This window comes from Ursus maritimus, unplaced genomic scaffold, assembly GCF_017311325.1.
Source record: "Ursus maritimus isolate PB19 unplaced genomic scaffold, ASM1731132v1 scaffold_12, whole genome shotgun sequence".
Classification (NCBI taxonomy): domain Eukaryota; kingdom Metazoa; phylum Chordata; class Mammalia; order Carnivora; family Ursidae; genus Ursus; species Ursus maritimus.
Window position 1 is genome coordinate 51,342,335 of NW_024423564.1, and position 19,579 is coordinate 51,361,913.

The 19,579-nt window shown below is 35.9% G+C and overlaps 1 protein-coding gene across 1 annotated transcript in view; it reads right to left on the minus strand.

Moving 5' to 3' along the window:
- RAVER2 (ribonucleoprotein, PTB binding 2) overlaps nt 1-19,579 on the minus strand; it is a 91,275-nt gene that overhangs the window by 63,692 nt on the left and 8,004 nt on the right. The window contains exons 2-3 of the mRNA XM_008690838.2: nt 7,822-7,888; nt 2,632-3,101 (exon numbers count right to left, since the gene is read on the minus strand). Of these exons, the coding sequence (XP_008689060.2) occupies nt 2,632-3,101; nt 7,822-7,888 (537 nt within the window). The remainder of the gene's footprint in view (nt 1-2,631; nt 3,102-7,821; nt 7,889-19,579) is intronic.

Genomic DNA, 19,579 nt, shown 5'->3' on the forward strand with positions numbered 1-19,579 from the left:
TGATAATTTAGACATAGAAAAATATGGAGACACAATAACTAAACTTTCTTTAAAATAAATTTACCAGATACATGGACAATGAAAGATACTGAACAATTATTTGACCACATATCTATGTAAATTAAAGTTCGTACTATCAAGAGAAGAAAAGTAGAAGGAACCATATTCAACTTTTAATTCAATAATTTAGGCAGATCTCAGGAATTTGGTCAAGTATTCCAGATCAAACTTAATTTGGGAAAACGGTGCCTCAGGGTTTGTTAAAATGCCTATGTAACACACAAGCTTTATTTCTGAATGTGGCCTAAATAAACTCCTGCAATGTAGAACTTGATTTATTTCCAGTCACCCACCTGTAAGAGTGTAAAGGAAGATACTAAAGTCCTGGATCTGTAAAGACTGGTACAAAGAGCAAAAATAAGAACAAAATAAGACACTAAAAAGTTTCTAAGTTTTGAGTATGTCTGAATTATCTTAAACACATTCACACGATAAAGTGGTAAATGTGATAAAATTTAGCATGGTATGTCTTTAAGAAGACACATCTACAACACTTCTATGGATTTCACATCTCATAAGTTAATATTGCAATTAAAGAATTTCTCAGTCTTTTTTAGTTTTTATTTCTGAAGTTTTACTTTCTTATATCGTTAGATCAAATTTCTATTTTTCCTTCACATTCTTCCTTCTTTTTAAAACTATTCTGAAATGTCTTTTCTTCCACAAATTTTTTCCAATCACATGACAGAAAGGGAAAACATCTACCTCTTCCAAACATTTCCCCTAGAACCCCATTCCTCTTGTAATCCAAACCAGATATTAAAATCAGATTTGTAAAAGCCATCAGTCTTTTGTGTCCCTTGATCACAAGATAAGAAAGAGACTATCTTCAAGATAGTCCATGTCAACCTACCAAGCAAAAGAGCCTGAATTTCATAGATCCACTGATAAATGCATCATAAAGTTATTTTATTAATCTTTTGAGAACTTTTAAAACACTTATTATTCTTGGTTCATTATAACTTTCATACCTATATAAATTATAATACCATTTTAATTCTTTCAAAAGACAAAATCATCTAAGTCCACAGCATCAGTAGTTTTAAAGAGGAATATTTCAGTTCGGTAGGAAAGCCATTCAAATATGTAATGGTCTGACTTCTGATCTAGTTAATTTTCCATTATTTTGAAACATTTTAATAGAAGCTAAATGGTCACTCACAAATAGTATAACAAACATTTTTCTACCACTGGCGACCTAGATTGGAGAATCTCTCATGTACCTTCTAACTCTGGGATTCATAAAAGTTGTGATAAATGGGTTTTCCCCTCAAAGACCTCAACTACAGCTACAAAGAATTTGTTTGACCACAGAATATCACTGTGTAATTTTAGTATCCAAGAAAAGGATATGGATTAGATATCACCATCTATCACCTTTCAATAACTGGGCAAAGATTTGATAAAAGATCTGTCACAAAATTTTCTAATTTTATGATGCTCTTAGGTGGTTTCTTTGATGCGTATATTGGGATTGGAGAAATAGAAATGTAAGAGAAAGATAGTAGCATTAATCTATTATTTATATAATTATAGTTATATGTATTATATATAGTTATGTATAATCTTTTTTATATATTATACAATAAAATATATATTTATATAAATATATGATACGTAATACAGCATATATAGTTATATATTATATATGGTTATGTGTGTGTAGTTATATAACTATACATATATAACTATATATATGTAACTATATAACTATATATATATATATGTATATATATATATATATATATAAAACTGTAACAACTCCAAACTTTCTAGTGTAATAGTAGAGGCTCAACAAATGTATGATTAAAGAAAAAGGGTGGCGTGGTGGGGGCAGGGAATAGGGGATAAGAAGAAAAGGAGGGAGGAGAGAAGAGAGGTAAGGAAGAAATTAAGGGAAGCAAGAGAGACAAAAGTTCATCAACTGCTACTGAACACCTACAAGGGAAGGAGCTTTATACGGTATATATTTTTGTCTATTTAGCAGAATATATTTAACTTTACTGATCAAGTACATGGAAATTCTTACCAGTGTGGTCAGTTTTCAGGATCTTCTCTAAACGTCTCATCATGATCCCATTAAGACAGAAGTATACATTCTTTTTAAACCTCATAATACTTTCCTATCTTCCATTACATTACTCTTTATACAGGATTTCTAATTATTTGCTTGTCAGTACCTTCCACAAAATTGTAAGGTATGGAGAGAGTATGTTTCTATTCTTTGTATTTCTAACTTTCAGCAATATAGTGTCTGGCACAGAGAAGATAATAAGTAAAACATGGATGGATGAATGGATCAATGGATGAAGGCTCAACAAATGGATAGAATGAGGTGAATGAGTAAGTGATGGGTTTGCTAAGACATACTTAACTAATAATATAGGTTGACTCATCCACAAAAGGAACTGAACTAAAGTTTAAAATGATCTTAAAGTCTTTGTTGCAGACTAAAGAAGACTTACATTATCCATTGTGATATTCACACAGGTATAATAAATTTGTAAGTGCATGTAGAATACATAGGCAGAAACTTTCAAGTATTTCAAATGATACCTTAAGAATACATACCTGGCAAAACACAGGTTTATGTATATTGGAAAAAAATTGCAACAGCTCCTCTGAATCCCTGTAGTCACTAGGGAGTTTATCTATACAAAGGCACTTAGAATGAATGAGCTCTGCGGCCAATAGATTAACATCCATCCATTGTGCAAACAGAGCTGATGTTCCCAATTGTTTACCCAATAACTCCAATCTAGCCTTTGCAGCAAAGTCCTTTTTCATGTATTCCACAAATCCATAGCCTTTGGAATGGCCAGTAACTTCACTGTAGACTAGAAAACATCTCTCGATATTTCCATAAGCGCGAACAAGTTCTTCAAACTCTTCTAATGTAAAAGAAGTGGGCAAGTTGGTAATACACAGCAAAGCATCTGTTGGCTGGAGCTGAACAATTAAGTCCTTTCCTCGAAAAGAATATTGATGAAACATCTGAATTGCACTCTGGGCTTGCTCCCCATTCAGTAAGGTAACAAAAGCTAGAAGATAACAAAATGAAATAATTTTCTAAGCCAGTATTTTCAAATTTTTTGACTCTGACCCACAGTAAGGAATTTATTTTGATCTGTGACTCGGTACACACATACACATTTCTGAAACAGAAGTATCGAGAACTAATACTCCTACCACATGTAATGCACTCTGAAATTTCTATTCTATTTCATGGTGTTTTTTAATACTGACACTAACCACTTAACTAATTTCACGACCAGTGATTCAAATAAAAGTATAGGAATTATATTAGGAGTTGCATGGGGCGCCTGGGTGGCTTAGTCAATTGGGTTTCTGCCTTTGGCTCCGGTCATGATCCCAGAGTTCTGGGATCGAGCCCCACGTTAGGCCCCCTACTTGGAGGGGAGTCTGCTTCTCCCTCTGCCCCTCACCCATTAATGCTCTCTTTCTCTCTCTCCCTCTCTCTCGCAAATAAATAAAATTTTTTAAAAAAAGGAGTTCCGCTATAAGATACTACAATGTTCTGTTTTTTATTTTTACACTGTTTTCAAACTACATAAAGATTATATTTTTCCCAACTACATGTTATGCAAAATTTTGTGAAGTCTTAAAATTTTTCTTTCATATTGAAGCACCTAAATTCATATAGCAAATATTAACAGACACAAAGTGAGAAACTGACAGTTATACAATAATACTAAGGGACTTTAACATCTCACTTACATCAGTGGATAGATCATCCAGGCAGAAAATCAATAAGGAAACAGTGTCTTTGAATAACACATTAGAGCAGATGGACTTAACAGATATATACAGAACATTCCATCCAAAACCAACAGAGTGTACATTCTTTTCAAGTTCACATGGAACATTCTCCAGAATAAATCAAGTTTTGATAAATTTAAGAAAACTGAAATCCTATCACATATACTTTCTGATTACAATGGTATAAAACAAGAAATAAATCACAAGAAAAAAATGCAAAAACCCCCCACAAACATGGAAGCTAAATAACATGCTACTAAACAGCCAATGGGTGAATAAAGAAATCAAAGAGGAAATTAAAAAATACATGAAGACAAATGAAAATAAAAGCACAATGGTCCAAAATCTTTGGGACACAGCAAAAGCAGTTCTAAGAAGAAGATTTAAAGGGATACAGGCCTACCTCAAAGAACAAGAAAAATCTCAAACCATCTCACCTAACACCTAAAGGAAAAGTAAGATCAAAGCCCAGAGCCAGTAGAAGGAAGAAAATATTAAGATCAGAGCAGAAATAAATTAGGGACTAAAAGAACAATAGAAAAGATCAATGAAACCAAGAGTTGGTTCTTCGAAAAGATAAACAAAATTGTTAAACCTTTAACCAGACTCATCAAGGAAAAAAAAAAAAGAATACAAATAAAATCAGAAGTAAAAGGGGAATTAACAACCAACACCACAGAAATATGAAAGATTATGAGAATACTACAAAAAATTATATGCCAACAAATTGGACAACCTAGAAGAAATGGATAAATTTCTAGAAACCTATCACCTTCTAAAATTCAATCAGGAAGAAACAGAAAATCTGAACAGACCAATTACTAATAACAAAGTTGATTTGGTAACCAAAAACCTCCAACAAACAGAAGTCCAGGACCAGATTGCTTTACAGGTTTATTCTATCTTTCATTTAAGCAAGAATTAATACCAATTGTCCTCAAACAATTTCAAAAAAAAAAAAAAAATAGAAGAGGAAGGAAAGCTTCCAAATACATTCTACAAGGCTAATATTACCCTGATACAAAAACCAGAGAGAGACACTATGAGAAAAGAAAATTACAGACCAATATTCCTGGTGAACACAGATGCAAAAGTCCTCAGCAAAATATTAACAAGTGTATTCAGCAATACATTGAAAGGATCATTCACCTAGATCAAGTGGGATTTATTCCAGGGATGCAGGGAGGTTCAATATTCACAGAATCAATCAATGTGATAAACACATTAACAAAACAAAGAATAAAAAAATCATATGATCATCTCAATACATGCAGAAAAGACATTTGACAAAATTCAACATCGTTCATGATAAAAACTCTCAACAACATGTGTTTAGGGGATACCTTAAACTATTTAAGGTCATTCACAAAAAACCCACAGCTAACATCATACTCACTGGTAAAAAAACAAAGCCTTTTTCTCTAAGATTAGAAACAAGACAATAATGTCCATTCTTTTTATTCAATATAGTCCTGCACGTCCTAGCCACAGGAATTAGACAAGAAAAATAAATAAAATTCATCCAAATGGGTAAGGAAGAAGTTAAACTGTCACTATTTGCAGATGACATGATACTATACATAGAAAACACTAAGGATTCCACCAAAAACTATTAGAATAAATGAATTCAGTAAAGCTGCAGGATTCAAAATAATACACAGAAAACAGTTGCCTTTCTGTACACTAATAATGAAGTAGCAGGAAAGAGAAAGAAAACAATCTCACTTATAATTGCACCAAAAAGAATAAAATGCCTAGGAATAAATTTAACCAAGCAGGTAAAAGACCTGTACTCTGAAAACTAGGATAATGATGAAATTGAAGATGGCACAAACAAATGGAAAGATATCCCATGCTCCTGGGCTGGAAGAACCAATACTGTCAAAATGTCCACACTGCCCAAAGCAATCTACAGATTTAATGCAATCTCTAACAAAATACCATCAACATTTTTCACAGAACTAGAACAAATAATCCTAAAATTTATAAGGAACCTCAAAGGACCTCAAAAAGCTGAAGCAATCTTGAGAAAGAAGAACAAAGCTGGAAGTATCACAATCCCAGATTTCAAGATCTACTACAAAGCTGTAATAATCAAAACAGTTTGGTCCTGGCACAAAAATAGACACATAGATCAATGAAACAGAGCCCCCCCCCCCCAAATAAACACATACCCATATGGTCAATTAATCTATAACAAAGGAGATAAGAATATATAATGGGAAAGACAGTCTTTTCAACACATGGTGCTGGGAAAACTAGACAGCGACATGCAAAAGAATGAAACTGGATCACTTTCTTACACCATACACAAAATACACTCAAAGTGAAATAAGACCTAAATGTGAGACCTGAACCCATAAAACTCCTAATGGTTGGGAAAAAAAAAAGGCAATGATCTCTTGGACATCACCCTCAGCAACATATATATGGATATGTCTCCTTAGGTAAGGGAAACAAAAGCAAAAATAAGCTACTAAGCCTACACAAAAATAATTTGCCCAGCAAAGGAGAACATCAACAAAACAAAAAGATAACCTAACGAATGGGAGAAGAGGTTTACAAATGATGCATCTGATAAAGGACTGATATCCAAAACATATAAAATTATATCACTCTACACCAAAAAAAACCAAAAAACAAAAAAAACCCCAATCTGATTAAAAAATAGGCAGAGGACCTGAATAGACATTTCTCCAAAGAAGACATCCAGATGGCCTACAGATACATGAAAGATGCTCGACGTCACTCATCGTCAAGGAAATGCACATCAAAGTCACAATGAGATGCTACTTCACACCAGTCAGTATAGCTAGTGTCAAAAAGACAAAGAAATAACAAGGTTTGATGAGGATGAGGAGAAAAGGGAACCCTCGTGCACTGTTGATAGGAATGTAAATTAGTGCAGCCACTGTGGAAAACAGTATGGAAGTTCCTCAAAAAATTAAAAATAGAATTACCATATGATCCAGTAATTCCACTACTGGGTATTTACTCAAAGAAAATAAAAACATTAATTTGAAAAGATATATTCACCCCTGTTTACTGCAGCATTATTGACAACAATGAAGATATGGAAGCAACCCAAGTGTCCATTAATGGATGAATAGATAAAGAAATTATGGTGTATATATACACAACACAATATTACTTGGCCATAAAAAAAGGATGAGACCTTGCCATTTGCAACCACATGGACAGACCTAGAGGGTATAACACTACGTAAAATAAGTCAGAGGAAGACAAATACCCTATGATTTCACTAACGTGTGGAATCTAAAAAACAAATGAATAAACGAAACAAACAACAGGCACCTGACTGGCTCAGTCAGTAGAGTATGTGATTCTTGATCCTGGGGTCATGAGTTTGAGCCCCACGTTGGGCAGAGACTTCACTTAAAAAAACAAAAACAAACAAATACGAGAACAAACTGGTTGCCTGAGGGGAAGTGGGGGGGATGGGTGAAATATATAAAGGGAATGAAGAGGTACGAATTCCAGCTATGAAACAAGTGATGGAGATGAAAAGTGCAGCATAGGGAAATACAGTCCATAACATTGAATGTTGTGTGAGGACAGATGGTGACTACACTTACTGCGGTGAGCACTGGCTAATGTATAGAATTGTGAAATCAATATATTGCACACCTAAAAAAAATGAATATAACACTGTATGTTAATTATACTTCAATAAAAAAAACTGAAGGATGCCAAGCCTATAAAATTTATTACAACATCATAACATATAATATTAGAAAATTCTTTATAAAAATGTCTCTAGTGACATACATTTTAATGATGTGATTATAATTTAGGATACCAATGTTATCTTCAGAAAATACATGGTGTGAATAGCATTTATAGGATTTAATGCTTAAGAATTTCAGAGATTATTTTAAGAATGAAAAGACAGTGAGCTTGTTTAATAATGCACACATTTAGAATCAAAATGAAACCAGGTGCTTAAAATTGAAATCTTACCTGTTCGCTTATTTCTGTCCACATAACAATACTTTAACTCATAGTCTTGTAATAAATCATGAACTTCCTGAAAGAGACAAAACATGAATTCAAATAAACACACAAATGCAGTTAGTGGATAATCCAGCTGTACTAGCTGTACAACTACAACCACTACCACCACCATCTGCCACGTGAAAAACCTTTCATGGATCTCCATTATTTGTTTAACCTAAAGGCATCCCAGGCGCACCAAAGACGACATCAACCTACCTCCCCAAGTATATTTCCCAGTCCAGAACCTGCACATAGATCGTGTTTCTGCTCCATGGGCATTCACTGTTTCACCAGGATGCCATGCACAGTCCTCACTCTGAATCTCTACTCACGCTGGTACCTCGACCTTGCATGGTGCAAAGATACACTGAAGTTCCTACACTTCACCTGAAATCGCATGCATCTTTTGAAATCCCAGCTCAAATAATCTTCCATGAAGTTTTTTCCAATTTTATTTATTTATTATGATTGAGAGAGAGAGAGAGAGCGGGCAAGCAGTTGGGGGGGGCACGGAAGAGAGAGAGGAAGAGAGAATCCCAAGCAAGCTCCACGCTCAGCACAGAGCCCAACGCGGGGCTCGATCTCAGCACCCTGAGATCATGACCTGAGCTGAAATCAAGAACCGGATGCTTAACCAACTGAGCCACCCAGCCACCCCAAGTTTTTTTTCCAATTCTTTTCTGTGGGATAGGACCTCTACCACCTCTATGCTAACAATGGTCATACTTTATTTGTGCCTGTCTTACAGAAATAATACTAAATATTTCTCTTTGTATACTACACATACTGAATTTTTAACAAGTAATACACTTGTAGATACCGTAGTACCAGCAAAGAGAATAAATACAGGTAGACTGCAAACCTAGAGATCCCTGGGTATGAAAACAATAACCACCACCAAGGCACGTGTGTAATTCAATTTACTTCCTCTTGGCTCCCCAGGGGGGGCCTGTTCGTTCTGCTTCCATTACTAATCCAGTCTGAACTCGTTTCTTCCGATATAACTTTCACCCACCTGGGGTCCTAAAAAAGCAGGTTTCTATTCCTAATCATTCCTGTTAAATTGATAATACTTGAGTACAGGAACTATATTTCATAGGGCTGTATATAACCTGTATTGCTTTACAAATGTTAGGCACTCAAATATACGCTAAAGTGAATACAATTGTTTTGTCATTGAATTGATATTTGGCCTTGGACGATTTACTCATAATACACAACAGATGGAATTATTATTTTCTCAAGGAACTGGACTGTCACGTAGGTGGACATTCTGATCCTAGATTGGAAAGTTATAGCCAACTGTTCTATCTTCCGTATGAATAAATTAAACATACACAAATGCCAGTATGTTAAGTTCCCAATAGAAACTAACTCAATAATAATTCTTATTATTGTTATTATTATAGTTGTTTCATTTAGCTTTCACTTAGTTCCGGAGCACTGAAATCACCCTTTTTTATTAAAAATCAGAAAACCAGGCCTGACGCTGACAGGGCTACCTGACACAAAGTGCATACTCTTGACTCTTGATCTTTGGGTCATGAGTTCAAGCCCCATGTTGGGTGTAGAGATTACTTAAAAATAAAATCTTAAAAAAAAAAAAACCTTTATAGAAAAATAAATAAATAAAAATCAGGAAACCACAAAACAAAATCAACTAACTCACTGAGTGGAGATTCACCAGTCTGGCACCCTTAACCCCTATACCATACTACCATATTCCTCCCAGAATTAACTAAATACAGTATACTACTACTAATAGTTATAAAAACAATATCATTAGTGGCCTAATAAGTGATCATATGGAAATGGAAAATAAATAAGTGGACAGTTACAAGTTGAGACATATTTTCCCTTTTAACACGATGCAACGGGGAAAAGAATGATATAATGGACAAAGTATAAAAACAATGCTGGGTGGAAAAAAAAATCACCTATGATTAGAAATTAGAGAAAGGTAAAGTTGATAATTTAGTATTCTCTATTAGTAAGTCAATATGAGATATGTTTTAAAATATATGTACTACCAATTTCATAAAATAGGGTTTGATGAATTATACAGTAATGTGATCAATATACAGATTAGCCTACATCTTACTATGGTAGTTTTTTTTTTTTTATCTTGCAAGCTTCAGGGTTTCTTTGGACTTGAAGCATACAGTATATTCATTAAGAAGATCGACCTCTCTCAATAGCATAGCACATACATCTTGCCGATCGGCTAATTTAATCCTTACTATAGAGGGTGGCACAGTTGTGTTTGAAGGGATCCAGTGTATGCTTTAAGCGGCACAGACTCTAATCTCTCATTTCACTAGTTAACAGCTGTCAAATGCCAAAGAAAACATGACACTGCTCTTCACATTATCAAGTATCTGTAAACAAATGACATGTTACTCGTTCAGCTGAATTACCTGAGAGAGATCCTGTGTATTCAAAGATGTATTCTGCAACTTAAATTTTTTATTTTTAAAATACCTCTTTCACATGGTAGCTTTTCTATGCATCAGATGTGGAATACAGAATTTGCCAGCTGGGAAACCTTACAAAGCTTCTTGCCAAGATAAAAAAACACACACACAATTATTTTCCTCCATGTCTTGGTTGTTTTGACCCAGGCAAAAGTGGGTCACCCCTCAATTTGAGCCTCAGTAAGTTGGCCAAATTAAAAACTTAAAACCTGAAAGAGAGCCCTAACAACCATTTGCCAGAATTCGACTATGCTCCACCACACAGAACCCGAACAACTGAAATGCTCTCTTTCTATTCCAATCTAGCTTTATGATGTTTCCATTAACTTACAAGTTAATTTTAAGGAACAAAGTAGCACCTTCTGACCAGGAATAGTTACAAATTTCTTACAGTATGATGAGTTCATCAAAACTTACAGCATCAGACAGCTTTAGCAACCTATTTCCAGACCATGCTCCTTATTACTCCTGTTCCTTTACTGGAATGAAAAGTTTTGCACATAGGAAGTATTTCCTAGGGAGAGAATCGACAGCCGCAATGAAACCCAGCCTTAGTTTTAAACCTGAATCACAATGTCTTCTAAGTCCTTCTCTGACTTAACTTTTAATTTCTTTTTCCTAAGAAAGGCTTTCACAGATTAAAGCACTCTACTTTCAAATTCCACTTTTTTGGGGGGAAAAAAAAGAAATATTTTTACTAATTGTCCTTGAAAGTTTTAAGTGATTTGGAAATATGAAAAGATTATCTGCAACGTATTAAGTTATGAGGCATAATGATGAAATAAGCACCCAGGAACTCACCACCAAACCTAAAGACTAGAACGTCAGCGGCACTGTCCCACTGACTTCTGCATTCCTTTGCTGTCCGTCCCGTCACTTTCCCCCACGGCTGGAGTTCCTAACGTAGATATGCATTCCCAAACAATATGTTGATTCGTTTTACCTGGTTCTGAGCTTTAGAGAAATGGTATGTTATTTTTAATCTTCTGTGCCTTGCCTTTTTATTTATTTTGGTGCCTTGCTTTTTAAACTCAATAGTATGTTCCAAAAATTCACTCATGTTCCACCTGGCCATTCATTTAATTCACCTCGGTTTGATATCCTCTGTTTGATATCCTACACCTATAGTATGATTTATGTATCCATTTTTCTACCAGTGAATATTTGGTTTGTTTCTAGATCGTTTTGCTACTTACTTTTAAACTACTATCACATTCTTATAATTTTACGTATTTCCTGGTGTTCACGTACAAGTCTCTGCATGAATGGAATTTCTGGGCTGCACACATACAAATGATCGTCTTTGTAAGAAAGTGCCAACTTGTTTGCTGGAATGGTTTTAGCAGTTTACATTCCCATCAAGAGTATATGAGAGTCCCACTGATACATAATGAACCATGCTTGGTGTTACCAGATACTTAAGTTTTGTCAGTTTAGTTAATATAAAATGGTACCTCACTGTGATCTTAATTTGCATTCCCTTGACTAGTAAAGGTAGGGCATTGTGATGGTTAGTTTCATGTCAACTTGGCTGTAGTATCCAGTTATTTAATTAAACATTAATCCAAGTGTTGCTGTGAAGGACTCTGTGCATGTGGTTAGTATCTACAGTTTCCTTTATGTAAAAGAGACAGCCTTACATAATGTAAGTGGCCCTCATCTAACCAGCTGAAGGCCTTAAGAGCAAAAACTGAAGTTTCCAGAGAAGAAATCCTACCTCAAGATGGTAGTGTCAACACATGCCTGACTTTCTAGACTGCTGGTATACCTGACAGATTCTGGACTTACCAGTTCCCACAATCAATAGTTCTATGTATATCTGTATATAATATAAATAGATGTTAATATAAATATTACATATAATCCCTTTCTTTGAAGAACTCTGATACAGGCATCTTTTCATGATTATTTGCCATTTATTTCCCTTTCTGGAAAACACTCATTTGATGGCCATTTTTCTATTGTATTCGTCTTTCCTTTTATTGATTTGTAGGAGTCTTTTTTCTTTTTTAAATATATTCTGCATACTAATTCTTTGTTGGGACCTGTATTATAAATATACTCCCCTACTATGTGGTCTGTCATTTTATTTGTGTTTTTCCGGTGAAGAGAAATTTGTCATTTTAATGAAGCCAAATTTATAATTCTTTCCTTTACCATTTGTGTTTTGTGTGCCTGGAGAAATCCTTTCTTACCCAAGTCATAAAGACATTCTGTGTTCTTCTACTTATCGGTTTTGAGTCAGTTAGCCATATTATGCTAGCCACAATTTCCAGTACAAACGTGAATGGAAGTAATGCCAGCATTATTCCTAATCCCAGGGGTAAAGTTTTCACTGTGTCGCCATTGAATACAATTACTTTGGTTTTTCTAGATAATCTTCAAATTTGAGGAAGTTCTTTTCTAACCCTGCTTGCTGTGAGTTTTTATTAGGAATGGGTGTTAAATTTTATCGAATGCATTTTCTGCATCAATTGAGATGCCTTCAGTCCCATCTTCATGCCGGTCACCTCCAAATTCTTACTTCCACCTTCAAATCTCTCTTCTAGGCTCCAAACCTACATATGCTATTGCTTGCTCGGAACTGCGTTTGCAAATTCTGCACCAGGTAATACTTTTCTTTTTTCTTTTCTTTTCTTTCTTTCTTTTTTTATTTTTGGCTAAATGCAGGGCCTATCATATAGAATCTTTCATGATATTAGCTGAGTAAATGTGATGTCAGTTTTAACTTGGGTAAATTTTTAACAGATTTCAGTGTAACTGCTTTGTTGGAAAGTTCATTTGACAAACTTTTTGCCAGGGGAACATTCTGACTTTGTCTTAAAAAAAATTAATAAATTATCAGCTTTTTTTAAGCAGAATAATAATCATTATTTACTGAGTGCTCACTTTATTCTAGGCACATTATAGACATTATCTCCAATCCTATTTAGCCCAAATGAGCTGGATTTTATTATCCAAATTTTGTTTATTTATTTATTTATTTGGAAAAATTGGAGGGGGAAGAGAGGGAGGAAGAAAGAATCTTAAGTAGGTTCCATGCCCAGCACGGAGCACAACACAGGGCTCAATCTCACAACCCTGAAGTCATGACCTGAGCCGAAATCAAGAGTCGGATGCTTAACCAACTGAGCCAACCCAGGTGCCCCTATTACCCAGATTTTAAAGATGAGGACACTGAGGCCTGGGAAAGTATAGCGATTTGCAGCATAGATAGTATGTGATGGATTTGGTACTCAAACCCAGTTAACAGACTCCAGAGCAAACACAGTGAACTACTATACTGTATTGTATCTTAAGTGTCAGCACTACAAAAATAAAGTCTATGAAATATTCATTCCCATCACATTCCTAAAGCTTTACTGCATCATCGACCTCCTAACCTTGGAATGAGGATCATGCCAAGAACAAGGTTTGAAAGATAGAAACCAAACCAACACAGTTTTACTTTCTGATAGCTAGAAATCAGATTGCATAGCTCCCTTGTTTAAATATTTCAATGGATCCTCATTTCCCTTAAAATAAAATCTGAACTCCCTAACATGGCTTATAAACTTTTAATCATCCTCACATGGCCTTTCTTCAGAGCTTGCACATATTTAGGGCAGGGAAAGGAGGCACATAGCAGACCGCAAGCTCTTTGGTGTCTTCTTATGAGGGTATTTTTTTTTTTAACTTAAATTCAATTACTCAACTTATAGTACATCATTAGTTTCAGATATAGTGTTCAATAATTTATAAGTTGAGTATAATATCCAGTGCTCATCACATCACGTGCCCTCCTTAATGCCCATCACCCAATTACCCCATCCCCTCCAGCAACCCTCAGTTTGTTTCCTATAGTTAAGAGTCTCTCATGGTTTTTCTCCCTCTCTGATGACTTCCCATTCTGTTTTCCCTCCCTTCCCCTGCAGTCCTCTTCCCTGTTTATGTTCCACATACGAGTAAAACCATATGATAATTGTCTTTCTCTGATTGACTTACTTCACTCAGCATAATAGCCTCCAGCTCCATCCATGTCAATGTATATGGTAAGTAGGCATCTTTTCTGATGGTTGAGTAATATTCCATTGTGTGTGTGTGCATGCGTGTGTGTGTGTGTGTGTGTGTGTGTATACACATCTTTATCCATTCATCTGTCGATGGACATCTCAGCTCTTTCCACGGTTTGGCTACTGTGGACATTGATGCTATGAACATTGGGGTGCAGGTGCCCCTTCGGATAACTACATTTTTATCTTTCAGTACATTAAAAGGATTATTCACCATGACCAAGTGGGATTTATTCCTGGGCTGCAAGGATGGTTCAACATTCGCAAATCAATCAATATGATACATCACATTAATTAAAGAAAGGACAAGAACCATATGATCCTCTCAATAGATGGAGAAAAAGCATTTGACAAAATACAGCACACTTTCTTGATTAAAATTCTCCACAGTGTAGGAATAGAGGGAACATACCTCAATATCATAAAAGCCATCTATAAAAAGCCCACAGTGAATATCATTCTCAACGGGGAGAAACTGAGAGAGCTTTTCCCCTAAGGTCAGAAACATGACAGGGATGCCCACTCTCACCTCTGCTGTTCAACATAGTACTTGAAATCCTAGCCTCAGCAATCAGACAACAAAAAGAAATAAAAAGCATTCAAATTGGCAAAGAAGTAGTCAAACTCTCACTTTTCGCAGATGACATGATACTTTATGTGGAAAACCCAAAAGACTCCACCCCAAAATTGCTAGAACTCATACAGGAATTCAGCAAAGTGGGAGGATATAAAATCAATGCACAGAAATCAGCTGCATTTCTATACACCAAAAATGAGACAGAAGAAAGAGAAATTAAGCAATCGATCCCATTTACAACTACACTCAAACTGTAAGATACCTAGGAATACTTACAAAGGAAATCAAGGAAGACACAAAGAAATGGAAAAACATTCCATGCTCATGGATTGGGAGAATAAATATTGTTAACATGTCTATGCTACCCAGAGCAATCTACACATTCAATGCAATCCCTATCAAAATACCATCAACATTTTTCACAGAGCTAAAACAAATAATCCTAAAATCTGTATGAAACCAGAAAAGACCCCAAATAGCCAGAGGAATGTTGAAAAGGAAAAGCAAAGCTGGTGGCATCACAATGCCAGACTTAAAGCTATGTTACAAAGCTGTAATCATCAAGACAGAATGGTACTGGCACAGAAACAGACACATGGATCAATGGAACAAAATAGAGAACCCAGAAATGGACCCTCAACTCTATGGTCAACTAATTTTTGAGGGTACTTCTACTGGATCAGGGCCCCACCCTTAGGACCTTTTTCTTTAACTTCAATTACTTCCACAGGAGCCCCATCTCCAAATATGACCACACTGGGGGTTAGGTCTTCAACATATGAATCTGGAGGAAAACAAACATTCAGTCCACAACAGGTGCCTTCATGAAAAGGCTGATTCTAGGGCTGGAGCACAGAAAGTGCAAAATAAGTCACATCTAATGTTTAAAAACAAAGTACTCAGCAAATGATGGGGACATGTCACAAGGACATCAGACCCTTCCATAAGTGTGTGCTGGAACTGATGACTTGTTTCCAAGGAATTGGAATGGGAAAAGAGGTATCTTTACAGGAGTGATGGAGCAGACATCACCTTAAGCAAATGACCAAGGTTAACATCATCGGTAGTAAGTCACGTTTCCATTGAAATGATGTGATCAGAAGTGTACTTCACCTCTGTGGAATTCTTACCGAAAGTCCATAACCTGAATCTCTCATGAGAAAAACATCATACAAACCCAAATTGAGAGGCATTCTAAAAGATATCTGACCCAAACTGTCAAGATCACATAAAACAAGGAAAGACTGGGGCACCTGGGTGGCTCAGTCAGTTAAGGATCTGACTCTTGATTTCAGCTCAGATCATGATCTCAGGGTCATGGGATTGAGCCTCGTGTCAGGCTCCACACTCAGCACAGAGTCTGCTTGTCCCTCTCCTTCTGCTCCTTCCCCCATGCTTGTGCATGCTCTCGCTCTTAAATAAATAAAAAAATAAACAAACCCTTACAAAAAAGAACAACAAGGAAAGACTGAGAAATTGGTGGAGAATAGGGACTAAGGGGACATAATGACTGAGTGCCATGCGGCACCCTGAACTGGATCTTGGAACAGAAAAAGGACGTTAAGTGAGAAAACTAATGAAATCCAAAGTGTGAAGTTCAGTTGATAATAATGTACTAATATTAATGTCTTAGTCCTGATTATGTACCTTGGGTATTTAAGACATAACATGACTGGAAACTGGGTAAAGAATATATGGGAACTCTTTGTGCTATCTTTGCAGTTTTTTCTTTAAATCTAAAAATAAAAGAATTTAAAAGAGGACATAGGAGCCAGCTTGAAGAAGCTCCCACTGCCCAAATCTAAAACAATTTAAGCATGAAAATAAGTAATCATATTAATGAAGTATAACTCATTGAGCAACATAGGAATCTGTGAGCCTTTTTAAAAATAAATTAGTAAATAAATTGAACACTTGAAAGGGGACAGAATATTTACACAGTCTTAATTAAAGTATCCCCCTTTAAAATCCTTACCAGTTACAAAGGTAAAAAACTTTGCATGGAGAAGCCTGGCAGATACCACTTTAATAAAAATCAAGCAAAATGATCAAAGTTAACTTTATCAACAATGGGCCAAAATCTAAAACGTGCACCGCCCTGTGATAATCCTGCCAAGGATACGTAACTTGAATCTAATCGTGGAAAAACATCAGCAACCCCAAATTGAAGGACAGTCTACAAAATAAGTGGCCTATCATCTTCAAAGGGATCAAGGTCATAAAAGTCAGGCAAAGACTAAGGACTTAATCCAGACTAAAGAAGATTAAAAAGACACAACTAAGTGCAATACATAATTCTGAACTGGATCCTTTCACTATGAAAGACCTTCATGGGACAACTAGCAAAACTTAAATGTGATCCAAGGATTAGGTGGCAGGTATTCTGACTTTGATGGTAGTGATGTGTCTATGCTAGACAATGCCCAAATTTGTACAATAAAGCACTCAGGGTGGTAAAGCGCCATGTCAGCATTCACTCTCAAACAGTTCAGGGGGAAAAAAGTTCTTTGTATTGTACTTTTCTGTAAGTTTATCTCAAAATTTAAAACTTCCCAGATTCATATGTTCTTGTTTATCGCCATTTCCTTTATTCTAGATTAGGCTGTAAAAAGTCCACAGGGTTGAAAGTCAGAGTCATGGAGGCTAATCTGGAATCAAAAGCAGTTAAACTTGTGGCAATAGAAAATACAAAGTCCAGGAAATAAAAGCAAGCAGGGAGCTAAGAGCAGATAATCACAGTAGCGGGTTGAGGGGGAAAGATATAAAACCCAGTTGGTTGGGGCACAAAGGGTGTGACGGGGTACCGCAAGGCGGTAGGATGCGAGGCAAAGTTGACACAGGCACCAACAGATTCGATGAATTCTAATGCTACTTCGGCACTCCGGTGGTAACACACATGTAACAGAAAGCTTCAAACAAAATGTACAAGCATAGGGAAGTGAGGACTAAGCTCACACACCTAAAGCTAATGACAGTAAATAAGCACAAAATGCATAAAAAACAAGTTTGGGGGCTCACAATGAGCTAGGGACTCAGAAATCCAACAAAAGTGAGAAACTTTGTTTCTTATCGGTAAATACTTATTGTGAAGAACACTGGACAGCACATCAGTCTTCCCATGTTTTAAAGAGAAACAATTTTGGACGTTTAGTAAACGTTAGGGGGAAAATAATACACTGCAATTCCTTGTAAACCTCTGTGCCAGGCACAGTGCCTAAAAATATCAGTTGGTGCTGCTGGGTGACCAGAGAACAATGAGCTTTCACATCAAACACGAAGCAACACAGTTGACTTTTTTAAGAAAGAAAATTAGGGAGCCTGATTTATATTTTTGCCCGATGGAGGATCACCCCCACCTTTGCATAAATGTGGCCCACAACAGTTTCCGATGAAAACTCTTCAAGCAGCAGCTCTGGATCTGCTCAAGTGATCTGTGCTCAGGTGATCCAATTACATTCGTCTGGAAAGGCACTTCTCAACGTGGGCCTGACTTCCCCAGTGCGATCAGGCATAAGTTACAAGAGATCCATAATCCCTTGAAATTACATGCAAATCACTGTGTGTCTATGAATATCGGTGCTCTCCTGGAGGGAGGGTTTATGGCTTCCAACCTATTCATAAGCCATAAACAGTCACCTGAATTACTATAAGTAGTGGGGTAACATCACTGCCAAAAAAAGCCAGCACAACCCTACAATGCAAAATTTGTTCATTTTACAAATCAATCCTGAGGGTTTCAGTGTGTCAAACATATTAATAGAAGTCTAACATTTTAGAACAAAGTAGGCGGGTCGTTCCTTTCTGTTTTAAATTTCCCTTGGAACAATGTGTCAGGTTCTAGGTGAAGTATTTGTGATACAAAGGTAAATGTTACACAATCCCTGTCCTTTGAAACACATTACAATGTGTGCAAAGGGGAATTGCAATTATAATATAGCATAGGATAAGAATATGAGCTTTGGAATCAAACCAACATTAGTCTTGTCCGAGCTCTACTGCTAATTAGTTGAATGACCTTGCACAAACTTCTTGGCATTAATTTTGCATCTGTTTCCCTATCAATAAAATGGGAATGAGAAATTCCGATCTTACAGTCTTGAGGATTAAGTACAATGTAAACAAATGTAAACAAAATACAACACACAGCATCTGGCAATAATAGGTACCCAATGAACAAAATTTGTTATCATTGTTATGGATATCCAGAGGAAAGAGAAATTTGTTCTGGCAGAGGGATTACAGGAAGATCTCAATTAGACAACCATGCTCCTGTTTTAAGAGATACCATGTCAAAATGGCAGTGGTGTGTTTCCAGGGGAAAACAAGTAAGACTGTGAGGAAATTTGGACTCATATCCTAAAAACTAGTGGTTTGAAAGAATTGAACTTGTAAGTTAAAAATCAATACCACAAATTCTCTGTGTTATGGGAAGAGAGAAGTTAAATCAAGAAATCAAAATTTCAGGGAAATTAATTTTATATATTCAGTATAAATAAGATATTTATAACAAAGCTGTCTGAAGATGAAGCAGAATACCTTACCAGGCAGTGATGTCTTTGAAAGTAAAGGTGTTAAGTGTGTAAGGTTTCATGTGTCGCGAACTCTAAATTAGATTTACA